Source organism: Hylobates moloch, unplaced genomic scaffold (genome assembly GCF_009828535.3).
Source record: "Hylobates moloch isolate HMO894 unplaced genomic scaffold, HMol_V3 SCAFFOLD_9, whole genome shotgun sequence".
NCBI classification, from domain to species: Eukaryota; Metazoa; Chordata; class Mammalia; order Primates; family Hylobatidae; genus Hylobates; species Hylobates moloch.
The window spans coordinates 14,268,411-14,283,979 of NW_026652284.1; the positions used below are offsets into that span (position 1 = coordinate 14,268,411).

General features: G+C 48.5%; 1 protein-coding gene across 12 annotated transcripts in view; it reads left to right on the forward strand.

Annotated features, from left to right (window-relative positions):
* Positions 1-15,569, forward strand: part of FHAD1 (forkhead associated phosphopeptide binding domain 1) — a 156,646-nt gene extending 141,077 nt beyond the window's left edge. For 4 of the 12 annotated variants that reach the window (XM_058444550.1, XM_058444554.1, XM_058444557.1 and 1 more), the window contains 4 exons: positions 3,686-3,766; positions 7,126-7,179; positions 11,720-11,872; positions 14,453-14,751. In XM_058444550.1, coding sequence (XP_058300533.1) covers positions 3,686-3,766; positions 7,126-7,179; positions 11,720-11,836 — 252 coding nt within the window. In that variant the 3' untranslated portion in view covers positions 11,837-11,872; positions 14,453-14,751. Of the gene's footprint in view, positions 1-3,685; positions 3,767-7,125; positions 7,180-11,719; positions 11,873-14,452; positions 14,752-15,547 lie in introns of those variants that run through there. The other 8 variants (XM_058444556.1, XM_058444559.1, XM_058444558.1 and 5 more) reach the window with 6 other exon arrangements.

The following is a 15,569-nucleotide window of genomic DNA, read 5'->3' on the forward strand; positions in this document are numbered from 1 at the left end:
AGGACGGTCTCCTTTCACGTTGTGCCATGCCAGGGAGATCTGGGCAGCAACAGAATCCTGAGATGTCCTTTGATGTGCCCACAGGAGAGTTCGCTCCTTCCCGAGGCAGCGTCCCCCAGGGCTTGGCAGGCCAGGCCCACAGCAGAGACACCAAACCACAGAATGGGACAGCAGAGGGCCCTAAAAAGCCCATTGTCATGCACTGGCTGAAAATGAAAGAAAACCTGCAGATTTACATAATCAGTCCACATGCATTATTCATGGCCTCCCTACGCACACACAATGCGGGCTGGCCAGCCTTCCACAGAGCAGGTGGAGGAAGGTCCGAAGTGGCCAAGCCAAACCTGTGTCAGGGTCCCCAGCTGGAGCTGGGAATTTTCAAATTCATGGAATTCACAATATAGGGAAAGATTTGATAGGAAGTAGAGCCACAATCACAGCAAGGCTGATGGTATTATTTACGGAGCACTTGCTGTCAGGCGCACCCCACGGGGCTCGGCCCGCCCTCACCTCACGTCAGCCTGCAGGGAGGGCTGCCGGGCGTCTGCCCACTGAGAGGGGAAACTGAGGAGGTCGGAGGGCAGTGTCACCTGGCTACTCAGCTACAGAAACGGGACCTCAGCGACCTCCGATCCTGGCCCTCCCAGCCCATCCACTCATCTACCCCATTCCTTTCCAGGGTGCACCCCGCCTACTCCATCACCATTTCTCTCGGGGTTCATCCACAGGCTCAGTTTGCATTTAAGGTTTGTGACTAACATGTCATCAGAAACTCCTGTTTGTCAAGGGAGAAAAAAGGGGGAAAATCTTTTTTTTTTCTTGCTGTTCAAGAGTTTGACAACATCAGAGAAAACAGTTTTTTTTCAGTGTTGCAAGATTCAAAAGGGAACCTGTACACATCTGTTTGGGCAGCAGCTGCTTCCTAGGAGTATATCTTCATTAAATGAAGGTTAAAGGAACGTAGAATTCCTTTAAGTTTCACACCTAACATTTTCACAAGGAGTCGATTTTTTTCCAAGTCTCCTGTATAAAATCTCAGCACCCCTTCATAAAGATGGAACAGTTGAGGCTCTGGGAAACGAAATTACTCACCTTGAGTTTCAGAACTACCCGCCCCCAACACACAGACAACCACTGTAGTTTTAACACTTGAACATCTCTTCACTGAGCAGAACTTTCCCGAGTCAAAAGTCATACTTCCAGCTGAGCAGGGTAGCTCATGTCTGTAATATGAGAACTTTGGGAGGCTGAGGCAGGAGGATCACTTGAGACCAGCCTGGGCAACATAGCAAGACACCACCTCTGAAAATAAAAATAAACAAATTAGCCAGGTATGGCACCACACACCTGTAATCTCAGCTACTTGGGAGGCTAAGACAGGAGGATCAATTGAGCCTAGTAGTTTGGGGCTGCAGTAAGCTATGATCGCGCCACTGCCCTCCAGCCTGGACGACACAGCAAGACCTTGTCTCTTTTAAAACAGAAAAAAGGCATAGTTCTATACTAATACCTCTGGCTGTGCAAATCAGACCTGACATAAAATGCTGGGGAAAACCTCAGTGCTGGTCATTCACAGAGAACCTCATGGTCATCAGCCTCCTGACTCTGGGATGCCCTGGGTCCACAGCTCCCTGCAGTGACAGTGTGACAGTGACACTGGCCCAGGCTGTGCCCAATCTAGTCCACTTCCCACATCACTAAACAAGGTGGCAGAGTTTCTCCGAGATAAGAGGCAGACTTTGGAGTCCAACAGATAGGGCTTAGGGTTCAAGCCCACCTCTGTCCCTGAGTGACCCTCAGTAGGTGACTTTACCTCTGTCACAGGTTTCTCAACAACAGCAACAATAACGGTAACAACAAGACCTGCTTCATGGGGTGGTTAAATGGTGTGATGCCGGCTCGGTTACTCGGTTACTGTGGGGAAGAGAAAAGGCCACTCGGGGGTGGGGGCAGTGCCTGCATCGCTTTCAATGAGCTTCCTGCCCGCTGGCGAGTCCTGCAGACCCCGAGACTTTTTCCTGGGTCCTCCTAGAGCCGGCAGCGCCTTTGTAAAGCTGTCTTTTCTATTTAGTGAATACAACTAGGGCTACAGCCAAGAAACAGCCGATACTTTTCATGAATGGGTTAAGACTGGAATTTTCAATAGGAACATTTTAAATGCACAGAAGTTGCCCTTGGAGAAGGATGCAAGCCCGTTCTTTGGCCTTTATTAGGACTTGAGTGTGAGAACCACTGAAATGCACTAGCTGCTTCTGGCTGGGGAGCAGCCCAGCTCCTGTTCCGGGCTCCAGCCAATCCTCCCCAAGGGGCTTGGCCACAGCTTTGCCGAGTGGTCTCAGCTGGGTTGGAGCCCCTAACCTTCCCTCTGCATTATGAGCTCAAGTCCCTCATCTTTAAGATGAAAATAAAAATGTGCCTAACTCACAGGAGTCAATCCCGTGAAGGCACGCATATAAAACCCTTAGCAAACACGACCTCTCAATCATGCTCTTTTCTCTTTTTCTTTTTCTTTTTTGTTTTGTTTTTTTGTTTGTTTGTTTGTTTGAGACAGAGTCTCGCTCTGTTGCCCAGGCTGGAGTGCAGTAGCACAATCTCGGCTCACTGCAACCTCTGCCTCCCAGGCTCAAATGATCCTCCCACCTCAGCCGCCCAAGTAGCTGGGATTACAAGGCACCCGCCACCACACCCGGCTTATTTTTGTATTTTTTTAGTAGAGAGTTTTGCCATGTTGCCCAGGCTGATCTGGAGCTCCGGGGCGCAAGTGATCTGCCCACATTGGCCTCCCAAAGTGCTGGGATTATAGGCGTGAGCCACCACACTCGGCCATCATATCAGTACTGTTTTATACATCATCATATCAGTAGTATTTTATTTAACTCACTATTTCCCAAGATCTTCTTGGGCCCAGGAATTCTCAAGATCCTGGTTTCCTCAGCGCCACTATGTGTTTTTGACCAAAAAGTAGAAATTGGTAGATGTGTGGGATGAGAATGGGATGGGGCTTGGGGGTGGTAACCTCGCACCCTCACCAGGATGGAAGAGTAAAATGTGGCTAGAGTGGTGCAGTGTGTGGATAGAAGATGGCTCAAGAAAAAGACACCAGGCTGGGTGCGGTGGCTCATGCCTGTAATCCAAACACTTTGGGAGGCCGAGGCAGAAGGATGACTTGAGGCCAGGAGTTTGAGACCAGCCTGGGCAACATAGCATGACCCCCATCTCTACAAAAAATAAAAAATTAGCTGGGCATGGTGACTCACACCTGTAATCCCAGCACTTTGGGAGGCTGATGGAGGATGGCTTGAGCCCATGAGTTGGTGACCATCCTGGGCAATATGGCAAAACCCCATCTCTACTAAAAATTAAAAAAAAATTAGCTGGGTGTGGTGGTGCATGCCCGTAGTCCCAGCTACTTGGGAGACTGAGGTGGGAGGATTGCTTGAGCCTAGGAGGTTGAGGTTACAGTGAGCCATGGTCGTGCCACTGCACTCCAGCCTGTGTGACAGAGTGAGACCCCGTCTCAAATAAAAAAGAAAGAGACTCCCCCGCAGTGATCCCCTGTCTTCTGCCCACCTATCTCAGTGAGTCCCAGCGTCTCCTAGAAACCTCAGAGGCCTGTCACAGATTGGAACAGGTAAGGACACACTAAGGTTAGCACTCTCTTGCTAACCCGATACTTTTCACTCAGGAAAGTGTAGAGGAGCACGAACCGAGAAACGCAAAAGAATCGACACCTTGCAACTGTGCCTTCAAAGAGAAAGACAGGCAGGTATGGGAGGTGTTCTGATGTTGCAGACACACAGTAGAGATAGTCTCAACTGGGGGTAAGAGCTCGTGGCGTGCAAATGCCTCCACGCGCTGCCCCACCTCCCTCCCTCCCTTCCCTCCCCAGCCCCTGCCCCACCCCCTGCCCCACCTCCCTCCCTCCCTCCCATCCCCAGCCCCTACCCCACCTGCCTGCAGTTTGAACGGATGACCTAAGAGACAAGCAAGCGTCCAGCCCAGTCCGTTAAGGTGAGAAAGCAGAGGGGATATTCCAGCACAGCTTTAGCTCATGGAGCAGCCATCCTAGGCCACTAAGTGACTTGGGGACTTGGAGACAAGGTCCTAAGAGAAGAAAGAAGGGAGGAGTGAGGAGCCCCAAGAACCCCTGTCCTAAGAATGAAATGAGGGGGGTGAAAGAAGGTGGGAGTGGTTACAAAATGGAGCCAGGAATGAGGATGAAACTGCCTTCTACCCCCGCCGAGGGGGAGCCCTATTCAACTCCGACCTTCCTGGCAGCCAACGAGAAATGGGAAACCAACTTGGTCACAGTTCACAGTGTCCATGAGATACAATGGGTGGATGCTCACAAGTGCTCTTAGAACACAGACCTTGCTGGACTTTCCCCCTAGAGGGGCCGGTGTGTGATGTAAAGAGCAGCATCTTTAAGAACAGCCTTCGTGGGGTGATGTGGGCTGAGCCGTGGCTGAGAACAGCTCTTGAGACAGATCGATGTCATCACATGCCACTGAATCCAGTAAAGTTCAGTAAAAGCAGATCTGTTTGGGGCTGGGCTCTGCTCTCCAGTGCTCAGGTGTCCACTGAGCAGACTTAATCCAGGGATGGATTTCAGAGCAGTGTTCCACCTGGAGTTCCTGGAGCCCTTGTGCCCCGTGGAAGGGTATGAGTCCCAACACCCTCACATCTTGTTTCCACCAGAGCAGATGTTTTACATACCAAGTTCCTCAAAGGATTTTGTTTGGGTAAAGAATTCTACTGGCACGCCTGTAATCCCAGAATTTTGGGAGGCCAAGACAGCCGGATGGCTTCAGCCCAGGAGTTCAAGACCAGCCTGGGTAACATGGCAAAACCCCGGCTCTACAAAAGCACAAAAAATTAGCCAGGCATGGTGGCATGCACCTGCAGTCCCAGCTACTCGGGAGGCTGAGGTGGGACAATGTCTTGAGCCCAGGATTTCAAGGTTGTAATGAGCCACATAAGCATGCCGCTGAACTCTGAGCAACAGAGCAAGAACCTGTCTCAAAAAAAAAAAAAAAAAAACCTGCTGGAAAAGAGGAAAGGAGGGAAGAGAAGTTTAAAACCATTGCTTGACAATATCTGAAATGACGACTCTCTGCTGAGTTTGTTCCTGTCACTAACTTTGTGATAAATGTTGAGTGGCTGCAGGCTCCAGGCCTTCCAGAGGGCGACTGTCAGCTAAATACAGGCCACAAGTCTTTGCAGACTGTTGCTTTGGGAGAACAGCGGAGACTTACGAGCACCTATGCCCCTATCCTAAAAGACAGCCTGACTCACTGTCCCCGTGAGTCTGGGGGATGCCAAATGGGGTTGGGTTGCCAAATTTAAAGGAAAAAAATAAAACAAGATACCTAGTTACATTTGAATTTCAGATAAATAACAAATCGTGATTTAGTGTTAAGTATGTTCCAAATATTGCATAGGACATACATATACTTAAAGTATTTGTTTTCATTCTGAAACTCAAATGTAACTGGGTATCCTGTATTTTATCTGGCAACCCACCAGCTCTCCACTGAGCACCAGCTAGATGCCAAGCAGGGCGGCCCTGAGGCCACGTCATAAAACGGCAGCCCCCAGCTGTGCCTCATTGGGCCCTTGGAATTTTTTTTGTTCTGGGGGTTTGAAGTATCATTTCAAAATAGGGCACTTTTGGCCAGGCACGGTGGCTCATGCCTGTAATCCCAGCACTTTGGGAGGACGAGGCGGGCTGATCACTTGAGGTCAGGAGTTCCAGACCAGCCTGGCCAACATGGTAAAACCTCATCTCTACTAAAAATACAAAAATTAGCCAGGCGTGGGGGCAGGCGCCTGTAATCCAAGCTACTCGGGAGGCTGAGGCAGGAGAATCGTTTGAATGTGGGAGGCAAAGGTTGCAGTGAGCCGAGATCGTGCCACTGCACTCCAGCCTGGGTGACAGAGCAAGACTCTGTCTCAAAAAAAAAAAAGAAAAAAAATAGGCCGGGCACGGTGGCTTACGCCTGTAATCCCAACACTTTAGGAGGCCGAGGTGGGCGGATCACAAGGTCAGGAGATCGAGACCATCCTGACTAACACGGTGGATTCCTGTCTCTACTAAAAATACAAAAAATTAGCCGGGCGTGGTGGCAGGCGCCTGTAGTCCCAGCTACTTGGGAGGCTCAGGCAGGAGAATGGCGTGAACCCGGGAGGCGGAGCTTGCAGTAAGCCAAGATCATGCCACTGCACTCCAGCCTGGGCGACAGAGTGAGACTCTGTCTCAAAAAAAAAAAAAAAGAAAAAAAAAACACTTTAAGAGAATACTCCAGATTTCTGGCTTCTTTGGGAAACTTGGATCTGCTGGTGACACTAGGCCCACAGTCCCACACGCCACCAGCTTCTATCCCCTTAGAAAGGACCCCGGCCCCTGGGTTTGCTGCCATCTCCATCTTGCCACCTTCTTTGACTTCCTGGCCCCTGTAGGCATGAGGTTGGCGACCCCCGTGGAAGGTTGGGGATCTCTGAGAGGGGGGCCCAGCTCCCTCCCTCCCTGAGGTGTCCCCAGTATCTGGGGCTGCTCTTTCTTCAGGGAACTGTCCCTGAGGTGCCACATCTTGGGGACCCCAGGGTCAGCAACCGTAAACCAAACCCCAGGGAAATAGCAAGCTTCAGATTCCAGGTGACGATGGCATTCAAACAGGCCCCCTGAAGGGAGTTCAACCATCATGGACCCCACCATCCCTGAGCCATTGGGATGCCGAGGTGTGAACCACCGGGCATCTGCAGCCCCTTCCACCTGCTCTGGGAGGCGCTGCCTCCAGCTAAAACAGACGTGTCCTTCAAGAAGAGCAGTGTTCCTCACAGGCCTTGGGTTGAGCAGCCTCCACCTCTGCTGGAATCTAGAACAGAGACCCCCAAGAGACTCAGCAAGATGGGGCACCGTGGCTCCCAAAAGCTGTGCCCCCTTCTTATTGAGAAAATGGATTTTTCTCAATTTTCAGATGCTACCCATTTGGTATGCTGTCCCTGGGAAGGCCCAGCATACCAAATGGGTAGCATCTAAAAGTGGAGAAAAATCCATTTTTCTTTGATGCAAAAGGCAAAGAGGAATCTAAACTAAATTTTGTTCTTATTCTTTCTGTATTGAAGAGACGAGTATTTGTAGAGATGGTGAAGAACAGGATGCAGAACTCAAATTCCCAGGTGAGCAGAAAGAGCATCCTCTAGAATTCTCTTTTTTTGTTGATCTGTTTTGTTTTGTTTTGCTTGAGACGGAGTCTCACCCTGTTGCCCAGGCTAGAGTGCAGTGGCTAGAGCTTGGCTCACTGTAACCTCCGCCTCCCAGGATCAAGCAATTCTCCTGCCTCAGTCTTCTGAGTAGCTGGGACTACAGGCGCATGCCATCACGCCCAGCTAATTTTTTTTATATTTTTAGTACAGACAGGGTTTCACTGTGTTAGCCAGGATAGTCTCAATCTTCTGACCTCGTAATCTGCCTGCCTCGGCCTCCCAAGGCACTGGGATTACAGGAGTGAGCCACCGCACCCGGCTGAATACTCTTTTTTAATCAAGTCTATAAAATCTTAAACATGTTGAATCATTGCCATTCACAAATCAGCCCTGGAACTGGAATTGATCCAATCCACACTCCTGCTTTGCAGAAAGTAGAGGCAAGCTATCAGGAAGCTTGAAAGCAAAACACATTTTGGTTGAATAAGAAAGGCTTATTTAACAAGTTTGATAAAAGGCCACAGTTATTCTGAGACAACAAAATTATCATTGGAAAAACTGAAGATATTCTATACAAGGGACATTTTTGGAAAATAGAAGCCTCTTCTTAACTGACATCATTGTCCTAAGACTACTAGAAGGTGGCTGCTGCTCTGGGTGTTAGGAGGGTAGAGAGTGTCCCCAGGGTCCCCAGGTTCAAGCGATTCTCCTGCCTCAACCTCCCGAGTAGCTGGGACTACAGGTGTGCACCACCACGCCCGGCTAATTTTTGTATTTTCAGTAGAGATGGGGTTTCACTATATTGCCCAGGGTAGTCTGGAACTCCTGACCTCAGGTCCAATCTCCCAAAGTGGAGGGATTACAGGCGTGAGCCCCCGCGCCTGGCCAAAAATTCATTCTTTTTATGTATAAAGCGATGGACATAGCTACATAGATGTGGACACACACACACACACACACACACACACACAGCTATCTGTAAAAGGGTGAGGGGCTAGGAAAAAAACCTCTAAGAATTCTCAGAGGGCAAGGTTGATAGTGAAAGAAAGGTTGAGAAACACAGAGTTAGACCAATGAAGACAAAGATCCCTGCCTACCTGGCTTACAGTCTTGGGCTTTTTTTTTTTTTTTTTTTTTTTTGAGACTAGGTCTTGCCCTGTGGTACAGGCTGTAGTGTAGTGGCACAATCTCAGTTCACTGCAACCTCCACTTCCCAGGCTCAAGTGATCCTCCTGCCTCAGCCTCCCAAAGTGCTGGGATTTCAGGCATAAGCCACTGCCCCGGCCTCTTTTTTTTTTTTTTTAAGTAAATACACATAATGATTAAATAATAACTTTGTGCCCAGTGTTTGGAGGACAAAGGCCCCTGGACTGAGCTGAGCATATTTCACACGGACCCTTTCATGCCCAGTCCAAGCTCCAGGAGAGGCCTCCCTGAGGACCGGATGTTTAAACTCAGACATGAGGTTGTGTGGGAGTGGGCAGGGGGCTTCCTAGAGCCGAGGCTTGCAGTTTCCTGAAGCAGCCACCCCAGGATGGCCTAAGTTCATTCACACCTGGGTGTGGCTATTTAAATGACCGGCTTCTACCCCTGCCTTTTCATTGTAAGGGTGAGGCACGTGGTTCCAAATATCTCAAGTGGAATCTGTGCATTTCACATTCTCCATTCCCAGGTCAGCGGTCCTGGCTGCCTTCTACTGCCCCATCCCTTGTTGCTTCATAAAGAGAACAAAGCCCCTTCCGTGGTGCTTCCCATCCCATGCTCCTGGCAGCCCTGCGGCTGGGGACCCGGGGACCTGGGACTCTTTAACAAACTCCCTGGCTCCAACTCTGACAGCCAACTCCACACCAGCTCAGGGCACTGGCATTTGGAAACCATCCACAGTCAGCAATTTTATTGAAAATCAAATGAAAAGGAATATACAGTAAGGTTGTTTGGGGGGAAGGCTTTTGAGTTTGCCGTCTGTTTTCTTTTTCCCTGGGCATTTGGACCAATGTTTACTTTGTGGGCTAGTATGGGACTGACTTACCCTTTCTTGCCCTGAAACAATCTTGAATGCAGAGTCTCAAAACACATTTGAGGCTCCCGTCAGCCACTGTCACGGGCCTCAGGAGGTGATTTTTAAATCCATCTTAAGGTGAAAAGAGCTTAAGCGATGGTCCTAACAGACCCTTCCATTGAAATCCTCCCAGAATCTCCTTTCTGCCCTCTGAGGAAGGCAGGATTGATATTCATCCCTATTTGGCAGACGAGGAAACTGAGGGTCACGTAGCGAGTGGCAGAGCTGAAACACGACTGGCCACCCAGCCCTCTTGCCCCAGGTGTGTGTGCAGCCTGAAGGCTGGTGGCAAAGCTTTGCAGGAACAGAGTTGGCAAGGTAAATCCTGTTGGAAAGAAACTTGCAAGCCACAGTATTATCCACAGTGTGTCCAGAATTGTTTGCGAGAGAGGTCTTGGGTTGCAGCTAACAAAAACCTACTCAGAAAGGGGGCAGGGCGGGGGGCTTTTATAAAGATACAGAAATGAATGCCTTATAAAAGCTATGGGAGAGAACTAGGAGAATAGCCCAGGCATCGTCTCTCTTGTGCATGCACGCACTCGGGCACACCCACGTCTCCGTGTCATTTCTCTGCCCCTCTCCATACCTCTGCTGATTTCTTCTTTCTCCAGTCATGTGACAGGAAGGGACAACCTTACAGTCCCTCAGTTCAAAGGGCCAGCCCAGGGAGCGAGTGGCATCTCACAGCCCATTACCCCGACTCCTAGGAGTGGGCATCGGAAAAGCCCAGCTGTGCCAAGTGTCCAACAAATACGGCCTGGGAGTGGGGTCATGCACACGGCCACCAGGACGCCCACTCCTTCAAGCTGGGAAGTGCTCAAGGGGTTAAACAGAGCCCCTTAAATATACTTCACTTTCTCCTTCTAAGCCAAGCTTGTCCAGCCCGCGGCCCAGGATAGCTTTGAATGCAGCCCAACACAAATTGGTAAACTTTCTTAAAACATTATGGGATAATTTTTTTTTTAGCTTATCAGCTACCGTTAGTGTATTTTACATGTGGCCCAAGACTATTCTTCTTCCAATGTGGCCCAGGGAAGCCAAAAGATTGGACACCCAGTTCTAAGCCATCAGAGACTTTAGACACAGTCAATTCAGTAACAGCTTTTCAGGAGAAACACCATCACAACGAATGTGCTTACCATAAGAACCTTCTGGTTTCAAACTAAAAAATATGTAAATGGACCAGGCTTGGTGGCTCACGCCTGTAATCCCAGCACTTTGGGAGGCCAAGGAAGGCAGCTCACTTGAGCCCAGGAATTCGAGACCAGCCTGGGCAACATGGCAAAACCCCATGTCTACAAAAAACAAAATAAAATAAAATAATTAGTTGGGCATAGTGGTGCACACCTATAGTCCCAGCTTACTGGGGAGGCTGAGGTTGGAGGATCACCTGAGCCTGAGGAGGTCGAGGCTGCAGTGAGCGGGGATTGCTCCACAGCACTCCAGCCTGGGCAACAGAGTGAGACCCCATATCAAGAAAAAAAAAAGAAAATAGAGAAAGGGAAAGCAATATCTGTATACCTGGAAGGGTGCACCCCAAAACCTTACTAAGGCTCATCTTTGAGTAATGTGATAATGATAAATCATTTTATCTCTTTTTTGCTCATATCTATGTGTGTGTATATATATATATCTTTTACAACAAACATTTTATTTTGTGTACAAAAAAATAACCAGCCAGGTGCAGTGGCTCATGCCTGTAATCCTAGCACTTTGGGAGGCCAAGGCGAGCAGATCACTTGAGGCCAGGAGTTCGAGACCAACCTGACCAACATGGTGAAACCCCCATCTCTACTAAAAATACAAAACTTAGCCAGGTGTGGCAGCATGTGCCTGTAGTCGCAGCTGCTTGGGAGGCTGAGGCAGGAGAATCACTTGAATCCGGGAGGTGGAGGTTGCAGTGAGCAGAGATCACGCCACTGCACTCCAGCCTGGGCCACAGAACAAGACTCTGTCTCAAAAAATAATAATAATAATAAGTAAATAAGTACAATACAATAAAATACGTGGGAAGTGTCTAGTCCTCCTCATGTTAAAAATAATTAAATAAGGCCGGGCACAGTGGCGCAAGCCTGTAATCCCAGCACTTTGGGAGGCCAAGGCGGGCAGATCATGAGGTCAGGAGATTGAGACCATCCTGGCTAACACAGTGAAACCCCATCTCTACTAAAAAAAAAAAAATACAAAAAAATTAGCTGGGCGTGGTGGCAGGAGCCTGTAGTCCCAGCATCTCAGGAGGCTGAGGCAGGAGAATGGCGTGAACCTGGGAGGCAGAGCTTGCAGTGAGCCGAGATCACACCACTGCACTCTAGCCTGGGCGACAGAGCAAGACTCCCGTTCAAAAAAAAAAAAAAAAAAACTTAAATAAAATAAAAAATAACAAAACCACTTGAGTGGAACAATTGGAGTCTTGCTACAATGGAGTTTGTCTGTTTTTTCTCTTGCTTGTTAAAGGTTGGAACCAGAAAAGCCTCCCTAAAGATGGACCAAGAAAGAGAGATGCTGAGAAAAGAGACCTCCAGCAAGTCCAGCCAGAGCCTTTTGCATTCTAAGCCCACTGGAAAGTATTAGAGAAACCTCGTCCCACCAGGCCTCGTGTGATCCTCTGTGAGTTCATGTGACTCTTCTGTGTCATCTGTGTCAAAATACTGAGTTGCTTTTGTAGGACTTTAAAGATTGTTACCCTAGTGTTCCGCTTTCTAGACCAGTATTTTGAACAATATTATATTTTGGAGTGTGCGGGGAGAAGGGTTCTTTTTTTAAAATACCTATGAATGTACACGAACTCAGGTATATGAAGAATAGAAGTGTGTAACCCAGATGTCCAGGCCTGGTAGATAGAATTATGTGGTTCCACACTGGGTCATGATGTTCCCAAATATCAAACCTCCTAAGACTTCCAACAGACTCACACTTGAGAAAACCTAAGACTTGTACTGGAGCCTCAGGGCAGAATTGTAACGTTGGAACTCTCAGGGCCTTGGGATAGTGAATTCAAATCTCAGTTATGGCCTGGCAGGATGGCTCACGCCTGTAATTTCAGCACTTTGGGAGGCCAAGGCAGGCGGATTACAAGGTCAGCAGTTTGAGACCAGCCTGGCAAACATCGTGAATCCCTGTCTCTACTAAAAATACAAAAATTAGCCAGGTGTGGTGGCACACGCCTGTAGTCCCAGCTACTCAGGAGGCTGAGGCGGGAGAATCACTTGAACCCAGGAGGCAGAGGTTGCAGTGAGCCAAGACAGGAGAATCACTTGAACCCGGGAGGCAGAGGTTGCAGTGAGCCAAGACCACACCATTGCACTCCAGCCTGAGTAACAGAGTGAGACTCCGTCTAAAAAAAAAAAAAAAATGGCCAGGCCTGTAATTCCAGCTACTCAGGAGGCTGAGACAGGAGAATCAGTTCAACGCGGGAGGTGGTGATTGCAGTGAGCCAAGATCACACAATTGCACTCTAGCCTTAGTGACAGAGCAAGACTCCATCTCAAAAACAAAAAACAAAAAAAAAAAAAAAACTCAGTTTATTGTAATAAATTTAGAACACCAATCAGTTTTATTGCTTCTGTAATAATGACTAACATCTATATAGCACTCTACAATTTTCAAAACACATCTCATTTAATCCTCCCCCAGCCCCTGGGAGGTAAATAGTATTACATTCTCCATTTGACAGATGAAGAAGCTGAGGCCCTGAGAAGTTACATGGCCTGCCTAAAATCACACAGCTAGTCAACTCAAGAGTTGGGTCTTGAACCCAGGTTGCTAATTCCATCTCATACTGTCCATTCTGATACACCAGATGGCCTAGTTGTTACAGTCCCAGGCCACAAGGACAGACCAAGTCCCTAGTCACCGAAGAGCACATACTGCCTAGGTACACACACTCCTGTTCCACGGTGTTTGGAGAGACCCCCATTTTCCTTGCCGTACTCTCTGCTCCTTCCAAGTTCTGCCTTCTCTCCATCTATCCACCCCCTCACTGCCATTCTTGTGTGGCCAAGCAGCCAAAAAAAAAAAATGGAAGAGCCAGAAATCATGAATACTTTTTTTTTTTTTTTGGAGGAGTTTCACTCTGGTGGCCCAGGCCGGAGTGCAATGGCGCGATCTCCACTCACTGCAACCTCCACCTCCCAGGTTCAAGTGATTCTCCAGCCTCAGCCTCCTGAGTAGCTGGGATGATAGGCAGCTGCCACCACACCCTGCTAATTTTTTGTGTTTTTAGTAGAGACAGGGTTTCGCCATGTTGGCCAGGTTGATCTAGAACTCTTGACCTCAGGTGATCCACCCATCTTGGCCTCCCAAAGTGATGGGATTACAGGCATGAGCTACTGTGCCCAGCCTACTTTCTTTATTTTTAAAAAGCCACAGTAAAAATGTTTTTATATTTTAAAACCAAATATATTCTTTAAACCCATTAAACCTGGGGGAAATAGGACAAACTCTTTGTGCAATATTCCACTGGAGGCACATCTTACACATGGTTAGGATCTAAAGCCAGTGACAGGCCAGGCATGGTGGCTCACACCTGTAATCCTAACACTTTGAGAGGCTGAGGCAGGAGGATTGCTTGAGCCTAGGAGTTCCAGATCAGCCTGGACAACATAGCGAGACCCTGTCTCTACAAGAAACTTAAGAATTAGCTGGTGTGGTGGCATGTGCCAGTAGTCACAACTATTTGGGAGGCTGTGCTGGGAGGATCGCTTGAGCCCAGGAGGTTGAGGCTGCAGTGAGCTATGACTGTACCACTGCATTCCAGCCTGGGCAACAGAGCAACACCTTGTCTCAAAAAAAAAATAAAGTCAGTAAGAAAGGAGAGTGTAACTTGACTTTACAAATACTCTAGAAAATCTCAGAAATGTTCAAAAACCTAATACATTAAAGAACCTGGTATTAGACTGTACCATATCCCCACATATAGAGCTGAGAATCTTGATGCAGTTCCAGGACTAGAGCAGACATTTCCCCACTTGTTTTCAGGGAAACAAAGCCAGTCTTCAGAAAAAAGGAGGCTGGAATAGATATGCAACAAGGAGAGACAAAAAACCCACAGAACCCCACAGAGGCAGTGCAGCAGATACTACAGCTGCTCAGCAGATACTAAGTCTACTTAGTCATTGCTCAGCCATCACTTTCCTCTACCATATAGGCTCAAAGCTAATCGTCATGATTTTCCCGGCTCCCTTGCAGCTAGGACGGGCCATGTTGGACCAATCTGGCTAATGACATATAAGGAAAAGCCCCTGCGGAGGGCTTCACTTCCAGCTTCTCTAGAAGAAAGCATTCACCCTTGTACCTTTGTCTTGTCTCCTTTCTCACTCCTGGAGCTCAGTCTAGAAGCTGGAGCAGCCACCTTGGGATCAGCAGACACCAGCAGTAGGCCAAAGGATAGTGGAGTGGAGGGATGAGAAGGCCCAGGTGAGCCTTCTCTGAGAATCGCTGAGCTCTGAACCATGAATGAACTGCCTACCTCTATACTTCCTGTTGTATAGGACAATTAAATCCCTATCTATTTAAACCACCGTAGTCAGGTCTATGTATTTGTGCTGTGGAACAAACCACCCAAACTTAGTGACTTAAAATGACAAATATTTATTATTTCTTTTGATTCCATGGGTCAAGCTGCACACTTTTCCTGTCTGGACTGTCTTGGCTGGGGCTGGATGGTTTAGAATGACCTCTTTCGGCCGGGCGCGGTGGCTCACGCTTGTAATCCCAGCACTTTGGGAGGCCGAGGCGGGCGGATCACGAGGTCAGGAGATCGAGACCAAGGTGAAACCCCGTCTCTATTAAAAATACAAAAAAATTAGCCGGGCGTGGTGGCGGGCGCCTGTAGTCCCAGCTACTCGGAGAGGCTGAGGCAGGAGAATGGCGTGAACCCGGGAGGCGGAGCTTGCAGTGAGCCGAGATTGCGCCACTGCACTCCAGCCTGGGCGACAGAGCGAGACTCCGTCTCAAAAAAAAAAAAAAAAAAAAAAGAATGGCCTCTTTCATAGACCTGGCCTTGGCAGGCAAGTTGGGTTAGGGCAGTAGTTCTCAACAAGGAGCAATTTTGTCCCCCAAGAGAACTTTGGCCATGTCTGGACATAATTTTAGTTGTCACAACGAAGGAAGTGCAGGTGCCCTTCTAGAGGTACAGGCCAAAGGTGCTGCTAAACATTCTACAATGGACAAAAGAACTCCCCACAACAAAGAATTATTTGATCTAAAATGTCAGTAGCACTGAGGTTGAGAAACCTGGTCTAGAGAGGCCTTCCACTGCCACGCTTTGTCTTTGCTCAGCAGGCCCACTCATCCTTCAGCCGAC